General features: G+C 39.1%; 1 protein-coding gene across 2 annotated transcripts in view; it reads right to left on the bottom strand.

The window, feature by feature from the left end:
• rerea (arginine-glutamic acid dipeptide (RE) repeats a) overlaps positions 1-17,913 on the bottom strand; it is a 158,797-nt gene that overhangs the window by 57,762 nt on the left and 83,122 nt on the right. For both annotated transcript variants that reach the window (XM_079848814.1, XM_079848815.1), the window contains exon 5: positions 9,237-9,307. In XM_079848814.1, the coding sequence (XP_079704940.1) occupies positions 9,237-9,307 (71 nt within the window). The remainder of the gene's footprint in view (positions 1-9,236; positions 9,308-17,913) is intronic.

The raw sequence follows: 17,913 nt of genomic DNA, 5'->3' as shown, positions 1-17,913 counted from the left end.
AGGTGGAATGTCAAAAGCACTGGTATTTAAGTATGAAAAAATGTATCTAAATAATTACATAAAATACAACATAAATTTAAAATAAGATGTTCAATTATCAGCTCTGTGCATTAAATGCAGCCTAACAGGTCTGTCTAAATGCTATTGCTAAAATGAATCAAATTGGGAATATTAACAAGACAAACCTTTAAATAAAAGGAGTCGATTCAGTACCACATTATTCTTTCATGTGTTATTGAAATTGGTATCAAGAAACATGAAATTACATTGATAATGGTATCGACTACTAAAATTAGTATTGTGACAACCCTATCAATTATGTATTGATTTGGTTTTTTCATTTGTCTAAATGGCTTCATTTTGGAGATGAACTAGAAAATGTGTTTTTCAAAAAAGCACCAAAAACAAACTGATACAAACAGAGCTTCAATTGGTTTTGGAGAGAGGCCCATTTGGAAGCAGTGCAGCATGGGCCGTGTGTATTTTGCACAGTGCTAAGTACTAATGTCATTACCACCAGCAGCATTAATGCTTCCTTTAGTGGAATTTTAAGTGTACAGGAGAGAAAAAAAAACAAGTCACACACTTCATTCAAGAACATTAATCAAAATGGCCATTAACTTGCAGCATTTCACAGCAGATTTACTTACACAGGCCTCGCGCTTAAAGGGCTTTACAGTCAGGTTTTGGGGAGGTGCAACGTCAGAGCAATGAAAAGACATTTCACAAAAAAAAACAATTGGCTCAAAAAATATGGCGGAAATAAAAACACTATTTAACTAACATTACAGCCCCCCACACGAAAATGCATGTTTTAGCATGTTGCTGCTTCTGCTGCTGAATTTAGCATGGTGCGTGATGTCATCCTGCTTGCTTGACAAAAAGTGCACCCCCTCCTACAGCGCTCCCTCAGCGCCCGACACTCGCTGCTAGACCTGTAGCCGCTCTGTAATTCTGCCCTACTCTAAACACGCAACCCTGCAGACAAAGTGCAAGCAGGGATATTTCAATCACGCGCTCCCGAGCAGAGATGCAGCGGAGGCTCTCTGGCTGCCAGCAGAGCCCACATTGCCAGAGGTGCTTTTCCAGAGCCGCACACAATAAGGGCACAACAAAAACCTGGGGGCCACTTGTGAGAAACGCACCTTTACATATTTATACATGCAAATGTGCCGGCTCATTTTCAGCGGCTGAGCGGGCAGAGGAGTGGCGGGCAGAGGAGTGACGGGCAGGGGGGGGGAGGGCGCGCACACGTCGAGTGTAACGCTGGGAGACATAGAAAAAGCACAGCCACCCGTCCACACAGAGCCTCTTAATGACTGCAGGCTCCCTGATGTAAAGATGGCAGCGGCTGCCGCTCCACTCAATAAATATTAACAAGAACTGCGACTGATGGCGCTGCTCACTGATCCATAATTGCATTTCAAAATGTTGGAGCTTGTGTGTGTGTGTGTGTGTGGGGGGGGGGGGGGGGGGGGTGGGGGGCTCCAACATCCTGATGAGGCAACCTACGCAACTCCCACCCCCAGGCCGAATGAGGATTTAATCAGAGGTGCAGAGGGCAATTTATAGAGACACAGGCCATCATTACACTTTTAAAAGGACAGGTCATCCAGAAAATAAAATTCTCATTTACTCACCCTCATGTTGTTCCAAACTGTGAGATCATTTTCTGTGGAACAAATATTTCGGAATGCGTCTAAATATTTTTTTTGTGCATACAATGAAAGTCAATGGTATCAAATGCTGCTTTGGGTGCCATTGACAAAAGTCATACAAGGTTTGAATGGCCTGAGGGTGAGTAAATGACAATTCTCATTGTTGGGTGAATGAATTCCTTTAATGTTATGTTCAATCTATTTCCTGCTTGCAAGGGCAAATTATGTTTGTAAGAGTATTTTCGCTGATTTTTCATCTAATCGTTAACGTTCATTTTTTGTGGCGCGTAGGCAACCTTATGGTTTGTAAAAATATGCACGGGGGCATTGCACGCACACATCTCTTCCTAAACCCACTTTTATGATCATTCATGCATGTATGCACATATATTTGCATCTTCATGAAAGCGTTTTAATTAAAGCTTTGAATCATTAGCTTTTGAGGGCGCAGAGATAAGCACAAAAACCATCAGGAGTGAATTACACTGGGAGTTTATTTGCATTCCATGAACGCAGGATCCAATGCATTAGGTTGAGCTGGGAGTTGGCTTATCAAACACTCAAACCGCACGCCCTAATCAACAATATCCGCATTGCCAATAATCAATAGTCTGTTAATTGCCATTTCACAGCTAGAGTGCAGATGCATGGGTCAATGCAGGGCCAGTTCAGATTGCGGTGTCCTTGCCATCCACCAAGCTATTGTTTCAAATGAATCATTAGGGGTCTATGTATAGCTCGGCTCAATGAGCAAGCCATGTCTGGAATAATGGCGCTTTAGCAGGCTGACAGATGAAACGCGGTTTTCACGTTTTCAGATTTGGAGGGAAAATCTAAATGGATTTAAAAACGGTCAAATGTGTTAAACAGAGCTGACAGTAATATAACTGAACAAATCAAATTAGCTAAAAATAAACATTTATAGAACTGTGAAAGATGGGCATTCTAAAGTCTCAGAAATCTGTCATGTCAAGACTTCCCCAAATCTTCCAGATCTCATTCTCACAAGCTAGATAGAAAAACAACCTCAAGATAAAAAGCCTGTCTGTGATTTCATTAGCATGTGAGTTAATAGCTGGGTTTCTACCCAAATGTTTCACATAAACATTTCTAAAAGTTTGACTAAAGAGATTTAGGCAAAACATTGCTGCATTGTGCAGATTATCAAAATTGCACATTAGGCAGGTTTTGCATTAACTTCTCCAATACATATATTAAAATACTAAAAGGTAAAGTAAATATGAATATATAAGCTAATATAGGGCATATATTTAATGAAATGCTCCCCTCTAGAGTTCATTTCTCTGGTGAACTAACATGCTGTGGACACTAAATAACTTGCCTGAGGTAAATGTAATGCTACGTGAGATATTATTCTCACTTGAATATTTGAATTCTCACTTATTATCAACAGTTTGATGTGTCTGAAATACTGACTGAGAGTTTACACATTAACATATCATTGCATAGATCGTCTCCTGTGGTTTTTCTGTTGTGGCGGTTAGCAAACAGCGTTACTGCATGCGCCCCCTTCTGGATTGGAGTGTGGATCGCCTGTGACTGACTGTTTTTGTCGCCCGAACGTCAGGGTACCGTTACACCCCTACTTAATGCGTATAGTATTTTAGCCAAAACTCCACAAAAACCACCACAACCTGAACTTATTAACCTGTAAACTTATGCTTTATGCACACTGCACATGTGAGTTTATTATCATATGAAGTGCTTTAATTCAAGGTTTCTTAAAAGGATAGTTCACCCAAAAAATTTAATTGTCATTTACACCCTCATGTCTTTCCAAACCTGCATGTCTTATTCATTTGCATTACACACAAATACAGATACTTTAAAGAATGCTTTGACTGTCCATACAATGAGACATTTTGCAAAATATCTTTTACTTTCCACAGAAGAAAAAGTCATACAGGTTTGGAACGACATTACGTTGTAAATGACAAATTTCATTTCAGCAAAAATTCTAAAATGGGACCACAATGAATAACAACCTGTCTTTTTGCTCCGTCCTGCTGCTGTGCTTCATTGGAAATCATGAGTTCTTTTTGATAATTGTATTGTACATCACACCTAATTAAATGTCCATAAGCACCAATACAGCGAGAAGAGCAGGGCATTTCTGCTTGCGCCCGAACCCCCAGAGGCAAGCAGCAATCACTCCATTAGAGGCAGCGCTGTGCTGCAGCTGAGCTGGCCAATATCAGCAAATTAGTTTAGCCACGGGGATGGGGGAAGGGTGCCACGGCAACACACACCGACAACAACAGTGTCAGTCATCGGGCATATGCAGCCGGCCCAAATTAACAGGAGGAACAAGTGAGGGAGGCAGACAGAGACAAAGAGGGTAGAGCTGGAGACTGTGATTGACTTGAGGATAAAGGCTTGTGGTGTTTATGATCGATTCGGTGCTGAATTGTCTGTGTCTGAGCAACCCCTGAGAGATCTTTCTCTTTCTGTCTTACCTCTTCTCCTCAAAGGCGACAACGTCTCAAGGCTGTTTCCAGCCAATAGTGTGTCAACAGGACTCGCTGCATAGCTGCTTTTCCTATTAGCAACAGATACTTAACTGAATGTGTCACCCTCATCACATTAATACAGCATATGTCTTATGCACAGCACTAATGGGCTGAGGCCGTAAAATAAATACACAGAGGCTGTCCGTGTCCTTGAAATCAGTATGCACCGCTGGCTTTTAGACACACAAAATGGTGCTGAGCTAACAGCGGCCCAGTATCATACCTGAACTGAAGGAAAGTCCCGTTTTGTAGAAGATACAAGTATAGCTCGTCTCTACTTGAGAAAAACAAATCTTCAAAACTACATAAGATTATGTTTAAAGTGAACAATATGTTTTAAAAGAGCAATAAAATCTTACTATGGTATCATGAATGTTGCTGTTTTAGCTCAAAACTCTCACTCACACAAATAAAAAAACACAAATTATTCTGGTTCAGCTATAACAGTTACCTCCCATTCATCTCAAAAGACTCAAACAAGCCAGTTGTAGTTAAATCACAACACTACAAACTTTGAAGCAAAAAGGTATAAAAAAAAAAATATGGCATAAAGACACAAGGTACAAGACTCTTGTTCATGGGATTGAACACAATCAAATAAGAAAAATAACAATATAAAAATATTAAATTCTAATCAGGCATCATTCAAATAAAATACTCAAATTTATTCCTGTGTTGGTTAAGCTGAATTTTCAGCAGCCACACTAGTCTTCAGTGTCACATGATCCTTCAGAAACCATTCTAATATGCTGATTTGGTTCTCAAGAAACAGTTATTGGCATATATGCATATACTCAAGAAACATTGGCTATATCAATGTAGAAAAATAAGTTGCTGCATTATACTTTTGTGGAAAGTGATTTGATGAATATGAATATTTGGTCAATAGAAATTATACATTTTGCACTCAAATTCATGGGGCTTTCATTCCAACTAAGGCAAGTGTGCGCTTGTGTGAATGTAAAAGATGGCGAGACGGACAGAAGAGATACATATGGCAGCAACTTGTTCCCACCCCTTTTTACCCCAGCTAATCTCTTTTATTCTGTCTTTACCACAGAAATGTTTACACAAGCTGAGGAGAGCTCAGTCAGCTGTGCCTTAATCACAGTGTGTGTGTGTGAAGGAGTGACTGTGTGCGCTCACAAACAAGGGTGGAGGCACCTGTCTTTGTACATCTTTAAGCCCGTTTAAGCAGGAGGCTCATTCAGAATATCAATATGATTGAGGGGGAAAAGGAAAAGGTTGAGTGAAAAGCGTGTCAATTAAGGGTTTAATTTGGACTGAGTGAAGGGTGGAAACATCTCTGTGACAGTGTGAAGGTCTGTGGGTGTGTGTGCATCAAGATACAAGCGCACACGGCACAAAAAAAAAAAAATCGCTCAAAGAGGGCGGAGAGATCGATTGCAGCATGCAGGTTTTCTCTGCGGTGCTAACTGGATTCCCAAGTCATTAGATAAAGTACACGGGGTGACGTTGTTCAACCCTTAAGACTAGAGGAGAACCATATTAATGAGGTTGTTTTGCCAGAAGCGAGGCAATTTCCTCACCTCGCGGCGGAAGAGGGTTGCTGAGAGAGAGGCTCACGTGACGCTGCAAGAAACAGAAGCTCTCGAACACACGATAGCAAAAACACGGCTAAAGCAGCGTGTGAGTCGGCCGCAGAAACCGATCCTCCAGAGAGCCATGATTGTTACGCATGTAATGAATTCACTTTATTATGTAGAACCACTCAGTAAATCCGCTAATGCTGGAACCTTTCCGATATCCTCATTTACCATTGTGGCCCGCTATCCCTATCTGCCCTGCTCAATACAAGTGAATGAATCAACCCAGTGTTAAAAGCTAAGAAAGGGAGAGAATGCATAAGAAGGGACGTCTAAGAGGGGGGTGAGGGGGTCAGGGCAATTGACCTTAAGGCTTTTCTAACATTTCAGTGGACAGATGCTCGCATCCCAATTAAGAGGAGAGGGGTGACAGCAGGTGTTCAGAGGTGAGCATCTGAGCTGTAGCTGTACATCCGTTACAGTTGTTTCAACTGAACTGAACATTGCCACAACCATGAAACAATCATATTCTACACGTTAACAAAAACTAAACAAACGCAGTGCATTTACAAACATTTAGGAGCATTTAGAACTAAACTTTAATACATTTCATTTTAAATTTAAATTTAATAAACACTAGTAAATACTAAAGGCATGACAAGTAGTGTACTTAAGTTACAATAATGCTCACAACACACACACTGTAATTGTTAAAATAGTGGATGCCTTTTTTATCACTAGCTTTTGTGTTTGCCTTCCTTCGCCATTTTACGCTAGCGAGGCAAGCGCGTATGTGACAAATGACTTCAGAGAAACGGCTATAATCAGTTATGGTCTGTGGGTGGTCCGCATCGATGCAGAATGATCCACGTCTGCAATGCAATGTATTGTAGAAACAATTATAAAATTCAGTCACTCCAACTAGCCACTTTGGCGGGTTCAATTTTATATATACATTTTTCAATTGTAGTCTTTTAAAAAGGCATCTGAAATAATAAACTAAGTGCAATGCGGTTTTGTCAAAAATTAAGATTTTCGATACATATTTATGTTGAAACGCTTCCAATACTCATGTTCCACCAAATAGATACACGATACCAGCTGCGATACACAGCCACTCTCTCATGCGCTGTGTCCGAAATCGCATACTCCCGAGTAGGTACTTATATTGAATAATTAATTACTTCATGACTGCTAAAAAAGTACATTCTATATAGTATCACTGTGTGTAGTAAGACTGTTATCCAGACGTACTATATACGCCATGTTGTCATTATCATGTGACCTACCAGCGTCAGTTGTCGCTTCACTGCCATTCATAAATGATCTCCCGTGGCCTCATGGGATTGTAAAGTGTCCATATAGTATGCACACTTCAGAATGTCGCAGAAATAGTAGGTCATCCGGGTACTTAATTTTTGGGTGAACTAACTCTTTAAGGGGATTTCCCATGATAGTACTAGTCAATGCATTTTAAAGTTGTGTCTTATTGTTTACAACCTTGTTTCAGTCCCTCCTTTTCAATATAAAAGTCTTTGCTACTGACTCACTCATAGAGACAGTCTTTGCTGCCATCTAATGGTGTAATAATGTAGCTAACTTTCACTGAAGTCGACATCACAATCACTAACGGACCCTTTCTCAATACCAAATATGGTTATTTATATAAAATTATATTTATTGAAAAATAATACTTAAATAAACAATATTAGCCATTATAAAAATAGAATAACTTTGTACAATAGGAAATAAACAAGCAAACACTTCAGTCAGAAGTACAAAAGCAGAGCTAGTTATAGTTCAGTTAAATAACAATATAAAGTTATGAAACTTAACTTTGCCCTTGGCCAAATCGATTTGCTCAGAAACAAGTAACAGATTAACAAGACAAAAGATTGCACGTTTGATATACTCAAAATGAATTTGATATACTCAAAACGCTGTTTAAATATAAGTTGCATATTTAAGGTCTAAATGGCCTAAAAAAAACTTAAACCTACATTCTGTGACAATATCTATCTATCCATCCATCCATCTATTAATAATATTAATTAATAAGGCATCACAAACTAGTTGACCTCACTATGACTAGTTTATCATCACAACCTAATTACATGACAAACCAGTATCCAATCAACTTCACAGGCAACAACATGGATGAGCATCGACTAATAAGATGGATTAAGGTGGTGAAAGCTAGAAAGGAGGGCCAGTGAAGTCTTGTAACATTTACAGCCATCAGACAAAGACCCCTAGATCTGCACTTAATCAAGGTGAAGATAATCACGAAACATACTATATGTTATTCTTGGCAAGAGCAAGATTCTGCTGCCCTCAGCACTCTTCCGAGCAATCCGATTACAGGCTGCTTGGATGCCCGAGCTCTGGCACACTCTCCCCTACCTACCCTCCCTTCCTCTTCACATCATTCTAACTCCTCCAGCCAGCCCTGAACCCCCCACTTCAGCTCCTGCGGCTGTCATAAGCCATTCTGCCCCGTGTCCACCCCCTCCCATCAGCACCTTAGCTGTTCAGTACCATTAACAAAGCCTCATGGGTCTTCCTCCACACACTCTACATTGGGGGGGGGCGGGGGGGGGGGGGGGGGGGCGGGTAAAGCCAAAGGACCTCTTGGCTAATTGTGTCCTGCTGTGGGGAAATAGCCATTAGAAAAGCCATAATGTGCTTATTTCCTTGTGACATAACGTTATCTCAACATAGTGACCATCAAATGAGGCACCCATAGCTAAAAAAAAAAAAAAAAACCCTGCAGCTGTCTGTGGTTGCTGGGGGAAATAAATCATGGAAATATTGGCCTAATAAAGCAGACTGAATCTATGGTGGTTTTGCACTGATCAATGTGTCCTTTGAAGATTCAATCTTTTTAAGAAGCTGATTAATAATCTATATAAAAAGCATCAGCAAAGAGCGGATCAAGTAGCTAGAACTACGATCTGGAAAAGGAGTTTCTCTTTCCCTTTCTCTCGCTTTTTTTTTTAATTGATCAATTAACGGCATGTAAAACCAAGCTGGCACTACAACGTAAACATGTGTGAGCTAGACGAGGCTTTGTAGAGAATATCTGGTGCTCCGCTTCACACAAGCTAATTAAACTTGTAAATCTCTGTGTTGCAGGCTGATTTTCCTATAGAGTAAAAAAAAAAAAAAACGGCATTAAAAGTAGAAAAAAGCCAACATTCAGCACAATTCATTTCCAAAATAAACCCTCATAAGCCTGGTTAACCAAGTGTAAAGGAAAATCTAAACGTATGAAACTTAATTTTCAACAATGTAGCAGAATTGCTTCTGGACATCAACAGCAACTGGCCATCTCATTGCAAAACCATACTGAAATAAAAGCAATTACCAACATCAAACGCCCATGTTTGATATTGTTTCTGACGTATAGAAAAAGATAACAAATGAAACACAATGGCAAACACAGTTACATAAGGGCGAGTGGAGAGTGAGCCTTGATCTGAAAAGCCGAGTCAACTCACCAGCTTGAAGTCCTGAATGCTACAGATGAAGTAGGGCGTGTTCGGCCGTCGGCTCTCTATGTACACACAATCTGTGAGGATGACAAAAAAAAAAAAAAAAGTGTTACCAACATCATCTAGACTGTCAGATAAGATCTCAATTATTTGACTTTCTCAAACCTGCACAAAATCTGTTTCCCTTTGTAAAACACACCTGGAATGCGAGTAATAGGATTAAATAGCTTTTGGATGCAGGACTGTCCGCCCTTTCCAGAACAAACATCAAGGGGAGTCTGAGAAAGAAGGTCAGTATTGTTCCAACAATTATGTGATGGCAGGGGTTTTTGTAGAGAAGAAAACACAATAACCCAACACAAGAGACAATGTGAAGCTGATACGATGCAAAACGTATCCTAAATTACACAAAAATGATGTAACTTTTTCTCCTCTGAAGTGAAGCTGAGCAGAGGGCCTCTGTGTTTAAATTGAATGCGACTGGTGGTATGGCCAGGTCATGAACCTTCGTCTCCTTAACAAAAACATTCACACTGCACAGCCCCAACAAGAGAAAGCAGCTTTAGCTAAGGAGACACACATACACGCACACATACTTCCTTCCTCTGCGGTCAATCTGCCAAACATTTGTAGAGTGCGGGGGATGAAAAGATCACCCTCTTGTTCCACCCGCTTCTCCGCAGAGAGACAATCTGAGGCGCTCTTGAAATGGAAAATACTTCAGCGCTGTGCTGTACCGACATCAAAATTACTGTGAGTTTTTTTTTTGGGGGGGGGGGGCTGGGAAACGATGTCTGTTTAAAAGAAAGGGAGTGTTCAAGCTGTTTGCTAGATAAGAATCTTATTTACACCTCTAGTTTGAAGACAAGCATTCTTTGATAGTTCAAATGTGTTGAAAACACAAAGACTGCTGTGCTCGGATGCTTGGATCACCCTCTGTCAGACTCTGAGGTGCCAGCCGCTGCTCCATTCAAAACATTCATTACATTACAATACTATTTCACTATACAAATCCATTTTACACTGGCATCCAAGCCGGTATTTATGTTACCTACACCTGCACCGTTCAGCTTGAGATGAGGTGATGGGGTTGCTGTGGTTTCAAGTCAACATGAAATCAAAACTGACCTTTTTTACTTTAACCCTAAAAAGGGCAAAACCATAAAGAGACATCAGAAAATACTTTAGTGCTATTTTCTATTTCTGTTCTATTTCTATTTTCTTATTAGGACACAAAAAATACAATTTCATGATTTTTTTTTCTTTAAAACATTACTTGTTTTAATTTTTATATCCCCCAGGATACATCACCCCTTTGGGGGTTTAAATTCATTGGGGGTAAAAATGCTTGTTTGGCATTTTTAAAAAATGTATTAATTTAACTTAAAGTAAATATTATTTAACATAATTTTACAAAGAATAAGTATAATGCCCATTTATGCATATACTATTAGCCAACTATATCATATTTAATATGCAAATTTATAGGGCCTATAAATTATCAACAACCAAAACTTTGCTGAAAAACATGTTGTACACAATCTAGTTCATGCCTTCAGTCCTCTTATTGATAGTACATACTTTGTTTTTATCAAGTAGGCTAAAGTCTTTTTTTGCTGTGAAATCTTTAATGTTTTTTATAAAGTAAATGTAAGATGAACATTTACTGGACTGAAGCAACTTGGGTTTACTTGAATATTCATGCATCATTGTTTTTTAATGTTAAAAATAAAAGATAATTTAAAAAAAATGTCATGTTAATGTAAATGTTAAACAGGCTATGGGGAAATGTTTATTTGTCCATTTCTCAATTATCATTGAATTGCATATATGAGCCATAAAAGCCTGACGTATGAAATATGATACTCGACAAAATCACACACACACAAGCTGGCAAAATGAGTCGGAATGCGCACGGGCTAATTACGAGCTACAGGCAAAACAAGTGAAAAAACAAAAGTAAATTTTTGGTTGCATTTAAGGTTTTAACAAAAAGGAGTTAAATAAGACCTCATCTAGCGATCCCATTGCTCCAAATAGCAATTAAACATCTAAAAGTATCTTTATTTGTACGTTTTCTGAGTACCACCTTTCTTTTGTCCATGAAAAAGGCATTTTTTCTCAGCTAGCTTCTCAACGACTGGTGCTTCCCCTGGAAAGCGCAGCATTCCAACTTTGTGAATATTCATAGCGAATTCTCGAGGGCATGAGTCTGAACCAATGAAATGTGATTTTCAAACTCATGCTGATGTAAACGAAACGATCTTACATAGACTGACAATCCGAAGTGTGAGCAAAGACAGCTCAGACAGCGTGCGATCCCTATATACACTTACACACAGAATTACAGTATTCAAAATATCTGTCTTGGCAAGTATTCATGCAAACATTATCTGTTATGTCTTAGAATGTTTGGTAAACTGTTGTGGAAAAAAATCTGATGTGTAATATTATATTGCATCCGTGCGGTAGAGTAGGTTAATATACAGGCAGTCTGTTTTGTAAATGTTAATCAAACAATTGTGGTATCATGCGATAAAGTTGAATAGTTTTCCTATAGATATTTGGGTTTGACTTGGTGTGTGCCAAATTTGGTGTTATTACCAGGGATATTAAGGTATGGTTGCTAGGTGGTTGACTTCAAAATTGACTTTGCTGAAAATTATCTTGACTGACTCAATCGCCATCAAACAGGTGTAGCTCAGGCATTTGTCGTCTCATTCCAACAAATCAAACATCATTTTGAATGTTGTTTAATAGAGAATGTGAAAATAATGTGTTAATAATTTGTAAAGAATGTGTTCATTGCGACTTGTTGTGCCAGCACGGGACACATACATACACATACACTATATTTGTTTTGTATAAGTTGCCAGAGCCCATAGCTTCATTGGAAGGGGGCTCAAAGCCCCAGGTGGAAAAACTACTGCCTGACACTGTCCCTTCCTTCTGCCATAGAAAGTGTTGACAAATTGCCTGAAAAAATCCATGTATCGTTGATCTAAAACTGATTTCAATATAGCTAACTAAATGACTATTAATGACTAAATGACTGAATATAATTAAGTATTGAACTGATTTTCTAAAATCCTGGGGGATAGAAAACATTTACATACATACAGATGTAAAAAAAAAAAAAAAAAAAATCATAAAATTTCAACAAATATAATAAACTAACACTTAAAAACAACTTTTTAAACACGCAAGTCCCCTCCAAATATTGTAAATATGTGAAATATATCAACTTTTATCTGAAGGCGAGTAGATTTCCCACTACAGGTGGTTATGTTGTTTTTAAACGCTGAATGAACAAAGTCACCAGATCTAAATATTCACAACAAACACCCTTTCAACATGAAACCAAGAAATGAGACCTACACTTTCACTGCCTCTTCCCACAGCCTCTCAAATGTTTGTATCCCCCAGGATACAAAAACCTTGTTAAGGTTCATAGACATTCCTAGTGCCAAATTTGTCCATTCACATTATTTTAATAACAAAGTCTTTAATCAAAATGTAATCAAAATGTAATAACTTGCTCCACCTCTGAAATGACTTTAGTTTTCTGATGACATCACCTAGGCCATCCGGTCTATTAGATAAAGTTAAACAACAGCCGACTAGCTATTTTGCATTCAAGCCCAGCTAAATTTGTGTTGGGACCTGTCACTATTCACAATCCAATCAACTTCTAGGTTTTACCATTACATTTTTTCTCATTGAATATACTGTTTCAGTCAAAAGTCACTGTACAAAACTAAAACGGTTCACGAATGTCACTTCATGTTGACTTTAACCTACAAATAATTAATGCATAATGACCTAGGTGATGTCATCAGAGGCGGAGCAAGTTATTAAATTGCTTTTCTGATGACATCACCTTGGCCAAGTAGCTATTTCACATTCAAGTCTTGCTAAATTCAGGTAGGGACTGCCCACATTTCATGATCCAATCAACTTCTGGTCACAAATGCCATTTCATGTTGACTTTTAAAAGCAATTTAAAAATGTAAAACAGTTGACTTAAAAACAATTAAAAATTTTAAAAGCAGAGATCAAACATCAGCTCTCAGGTCACATCATACGTTAACACATAATGCTAAAATACAAATAAACATTCATTTTACAGCTAAAGTCAATAAAGAGTTAGCTAATAGCAAGCAGGATGTTAAAAAGTTGCTTATCAGAAAGCTGAATTCAAAAATCATTACAGATTCCTGAACCCATGATTCATTCACACTTCCTGGCTCATAAACAAAGGCCATGGCTCGTGTTAAAAACACAGGTTGTGCATTAACAAGCAAGTGTGACTCCACCATCTTGTCTCCAGTTTCCTAAAGTCGTAAGCAACACTCGTGTGTGTTGATGAAGGGGTTGAGCCTCACAGTTACCCGGCAGCCATATCTGAACACACAGCTTCTGGAGCGTGGCACAAACACACTCTCACACCATAGCGAGGATAGAAGCCTGTGTGAGTGTGTGTCATTGCTCTAAGCACAGATCTGGAGATGCTAGAAGTCTTTGTGTCTCCATAGTGCTAAAACTGCAAGGAGATAAATGTTTATCTGAACACTTCAGTATTCCAGGGATGAATCCACGTAGCATGGGCTGAGGAGGCTAAAAGCTACTACTAACAAAAGGAGAGTGATTCTGTTCCAGCCTTCTTAGTGCACATCTTTTATTTATTTGTTTTGCCTGGTGCTGTTATTGATCTTGTTGCGTTTATCTGTTCAATGCAGCAGGCGGAATAAAGATATTTAATAGTCTGAGCACATTGTAAACCATTTGTTGGGAGTGTGTGTGTGTGTGTGTGTGTGTTAAGAATGCAAGGGGGCCATTTTGAGTGGGTTGCATGTGTGACAGGAAAGGCTCGTTATCAGAGCTGGTCCGCACAGGCTTTATAGCGTGTTAGTGGGGTGGGCTGAGCTCTGTCCGACTGTTTCTACCTGCACTCATCCTCTCATTTACAACATAACGTAAGTGATATCTATCAGTACTGTGACTGACAGCCTTCCATGGAGGGGGAGGGGAGGCTGAAGAACAAAAGAGACAAATCTCAATGAAATGAGATGACATGTTTCAGAACATCCCAGGCGGCGTTGAGAGGGATTTACCTTTGAGAACTGCGGCTTATAGTCTCTTAACCCGGCTGGTAGATTCATTTAGAGGAAATGGATTCCCAACATTCTGACAAGGCAATAGATGTCTGTGCTGTGAGCCGTAAGGAAAATACTGAGGTATAAAGATCTGGTTTAAAATGCTTCCTAGGGTAAATGAAACTGTAAACATGACTTTAGCCTATTTCTAGGGAATAAAGCCACAAAAACATTTTTCACTATTTATGTATTTTTCAAAATAATTCAAGGGACAGTTTACCCAAAATATTTTGAAGAATATGGGTAATCAAAACAATTGATGGGCCCCACTGACTTCCATAGTATGGAAGAAAAAAAAAATACTATGGAAGTCAATGAGGTCCAATAACTGTTTGGTTACAGACATTCTTCAAAATATCTTCTCTTGTGTTCAACAGAAGAAAGAAATTCATTCAGGTTTGGAAAAACTTGTGGGTTAGTAAATGACAATTTTCATTTTTGGGTGAATTATCCCTTTAATTATATTTAATCATTTTTATTTAATTACTCCAATATTAAATAAAATCAAATAAATTACAACAATTCTTTGATTATTACAATGATATCAAAAACAACATGTATCATTGTTCAGCTTATTTTTCCAGTCATTTCAATAAGAATCCACATGATTGGGAGTTTCACGTGAGGGAAAAAGATTTCCCCATGCAGATTTTGCATCGTGTTCAGCTTGGTCACACAGATTCGCTGCATTGGCCAATAGAAAGCGGCTTGATTTGAAAGTGAGCTGCGCTTCATACATCTATACCACTGACATTAAATAATGGACCTTTTATGCCCTCAACATTTAGCTAATGTGGACCCACATTAACATTATGACAAGTTTAAATCAAAGATGTTATTAATGCCACCATTTGCGGTCTCGAAATGTAACGAGAAATATGCTGGCCAAATAATAAAGCAATTGTGACATATCAATATTTTAAAAAAAGACAGAAAAATCATTGCTCAATCTGCAAAAAAACAGCCAAGAAAATGTGTTTTTAAAACAACCCAAAAGGTACTTCTCCCACCCATCTGTGAAACAAACAAAAGGTCCTCGGGAGATAAATTGTATTTAATATTTTACAATAATGACACTCCTCCCTGGCCGTGAAGAGTTGCGAGGCTGTAATTTGCTTTGTACTTTGAGAGCGGACCTTTAAGACTCCAATCTGTTCAGCTGCGTTCCAGCCATTTTGTGTTTTTAGAGAAGCCCCTCTCCATCAGAGAGTGAGCAGGCAGAGAATAAAGGGAAAGAGACCAAAAGAAAAAGAGAGAGAGGAGGGTCTGGGGGAGGGGTGTATAGGATTTGAGGGGATATGTGCAGTTCTAGGGGCTTTGTGGACTCCCAAATGCCTCCCACAGGCCACAGGTCCCAGCTCTCTCTCTCTCTCTCTGTCTCACACAGTCTCTTTACCTGAATCTCTCACTCTCTCTCTTAGTGGCCTGAAGAGAACAGAAGGGTGGGGGCTTTGCAAACAGCACAGATCCATTATCGACCACTCCACTGAAGCAGCCTGGCCTCATCCTAAGATTGAGATTTATTGAGCTGAAGAAATAGTTCATCACACGGCGAGATGCGTTCACACACACGCGCACCCGTACTTAAAGAAACTGACAAAACACCCTAGTGGATGTTAGAAGTTGATCTGTTTGCAGCTATTATTTCTTAATGTATTGTCATCCGTCACTTAGCAACATGAATATTCATGCAGAAAGGGAAGAGGGGTAGCACTCATCCAATCGTCCTCCTTTTCCGCCGAGGCTTATTGTTCACTCAGCCATTCTTCTAAACCGGTAAAGCGTGGCTAATTTAAAACACACCTTTACCGATGAAAGAAACCTGCCCTGCTTTCCGTGTCAATCCAGTTGCTGTTTTAATCCACTCCACCTCCAAGGAGAAAGGTTGAGACACAAAAAGGCTAAAGTAAAATATTAATATTTCACAAGCGCTCAGCTGTTACCTTCAAAAGAGTGCCGGTGTTACCTTCGATAATACCTTCTGCTAGGTGACGTCTTGGCTCACTGTTAAATGCAGACACTCGCTGTGGTCATGCTTATCTTGAAATTAAAGTAGCCAGAGCAATGCAATAATGAAATGGTAGGGGGTTTGGACAAGGTACTGAATTCACACTCCACGTGTCACATTCACACCCCTCTTCCTACATGACCGACAAGGGGCGAAGTGTCGACCTACGCCACTCGTGTCACATCGTATTGGGATGTACTTCAGTGCAGGTGCTTCAGCTGGCACCAATGCCCCGTGTCAGGAGGAACAGGCCGGTCTTAACCCTGCTCATCCAATTTACACTGCTGCTCATTTCCTTCGCCTTGAGATCTGCAGCTTTAAAAGTACACACACAAACTTGTTCTGCTCTTCTACCATATCCACCATTTCAAGTTTGCAATTTTTTGCCCCATCTCATAGCAGGAGATTAATACCTTCAGCCTGAATTATCAAACCTTATGCAGCTTTGCCCTCAGAGTAGCAGGCAGGAAAAAGCTGACTCCCTCTGGGCCGGGAACAGAAGCCGTTTGACAAGTGTGGTACACTTAGTCTGTAGCAGCTTTCTAATTTGTAATTGGCAGGTGGTTCAATTTCACAAAAGCCTCTACAGTCTCCCTGTCATACAATGCTACATGGGGGGAAATTTCAGAATATATCTGGCTCTTTCATTTCCAGCTATCGGCTTGGTAGAAATTTCTCTGCGCACTGTTTGAAATGTTGTAAAGGAAGAATTTCAGTGACACTTAAGCCTTTTATTTTGGGAAGAATAAAACTTGACACATGGGGTTTAAAACCAAGAGACAAACAAAAGCGGCTAACAATATATGATTGTCTGTACATCTTAACGCAGATGCATTGTGTTCAACACTTGCTATTATGCGGAGTAAACCAATCATAAAAGAGTTAAAAAATATATACTATTGTGTTTAAAATTAAACTTATATCAATCGTTTTAATCGCTACAAGTGAATTTATTATGAAAAATGGATAATCATTTTGGAGATCTGCTAAAGATTACAACAGTAAAGAGTACAGTACTAAATTACTGTTTTTAAAGATTAACTTTAAGTGAGCATTAGATATCAACTATTGGTACATCCAAATGTCTTCTATTTTTACTTTTAGATTAATAAATAAAAAAAATCTAAATAAAACAGAAATGAATCACTAAGATAAACAATGTGGTAAAGATGAATCATGCATCCCTAGTCAGAGGTTCACTAACTAAATTATGACCTTTCTGGCACAAAAATCCTTAAAATGAGTGACCCTCCGGAGGAAAATAAATGCTACACGAGTATAAAATGTGGCCCTTTTAATTTCACCCATTTGATTTGATTTGATTTAAACAGCAAAGCTTCTGTTCTCCCCTTCAAGACAAGGATACGAGGGTCTCCTTGTCGCCTGCTCTGCCTCTGTCTGCTTTTCATCCCCCATCTCTCTTTCTGTCTGTCTAAATCTTGAGACAGCTGGAAGCAGAGTGGAAGACATGCATGGAAAAGTTGTCTCTCTACATGGGGTGATACTGTTGCTGTCTCCT

The sequence above is a fragment of the Squalius cephalus genome (assembly GCF_949319135.1).
Source record: "Squalius cephalus genome assembly, chromosome: 18".
Lineage (NCBI taxonomy): Eukaryota > Metazoa > Chordata > Actinopteri > Cypriniformes > Leuciscidae > Squalius > Squalius cephalus.
Note: the sequence above shows the minus strand (reverse complement) of the source record. Positions and strands in the feature narration are given on the sequence as shown.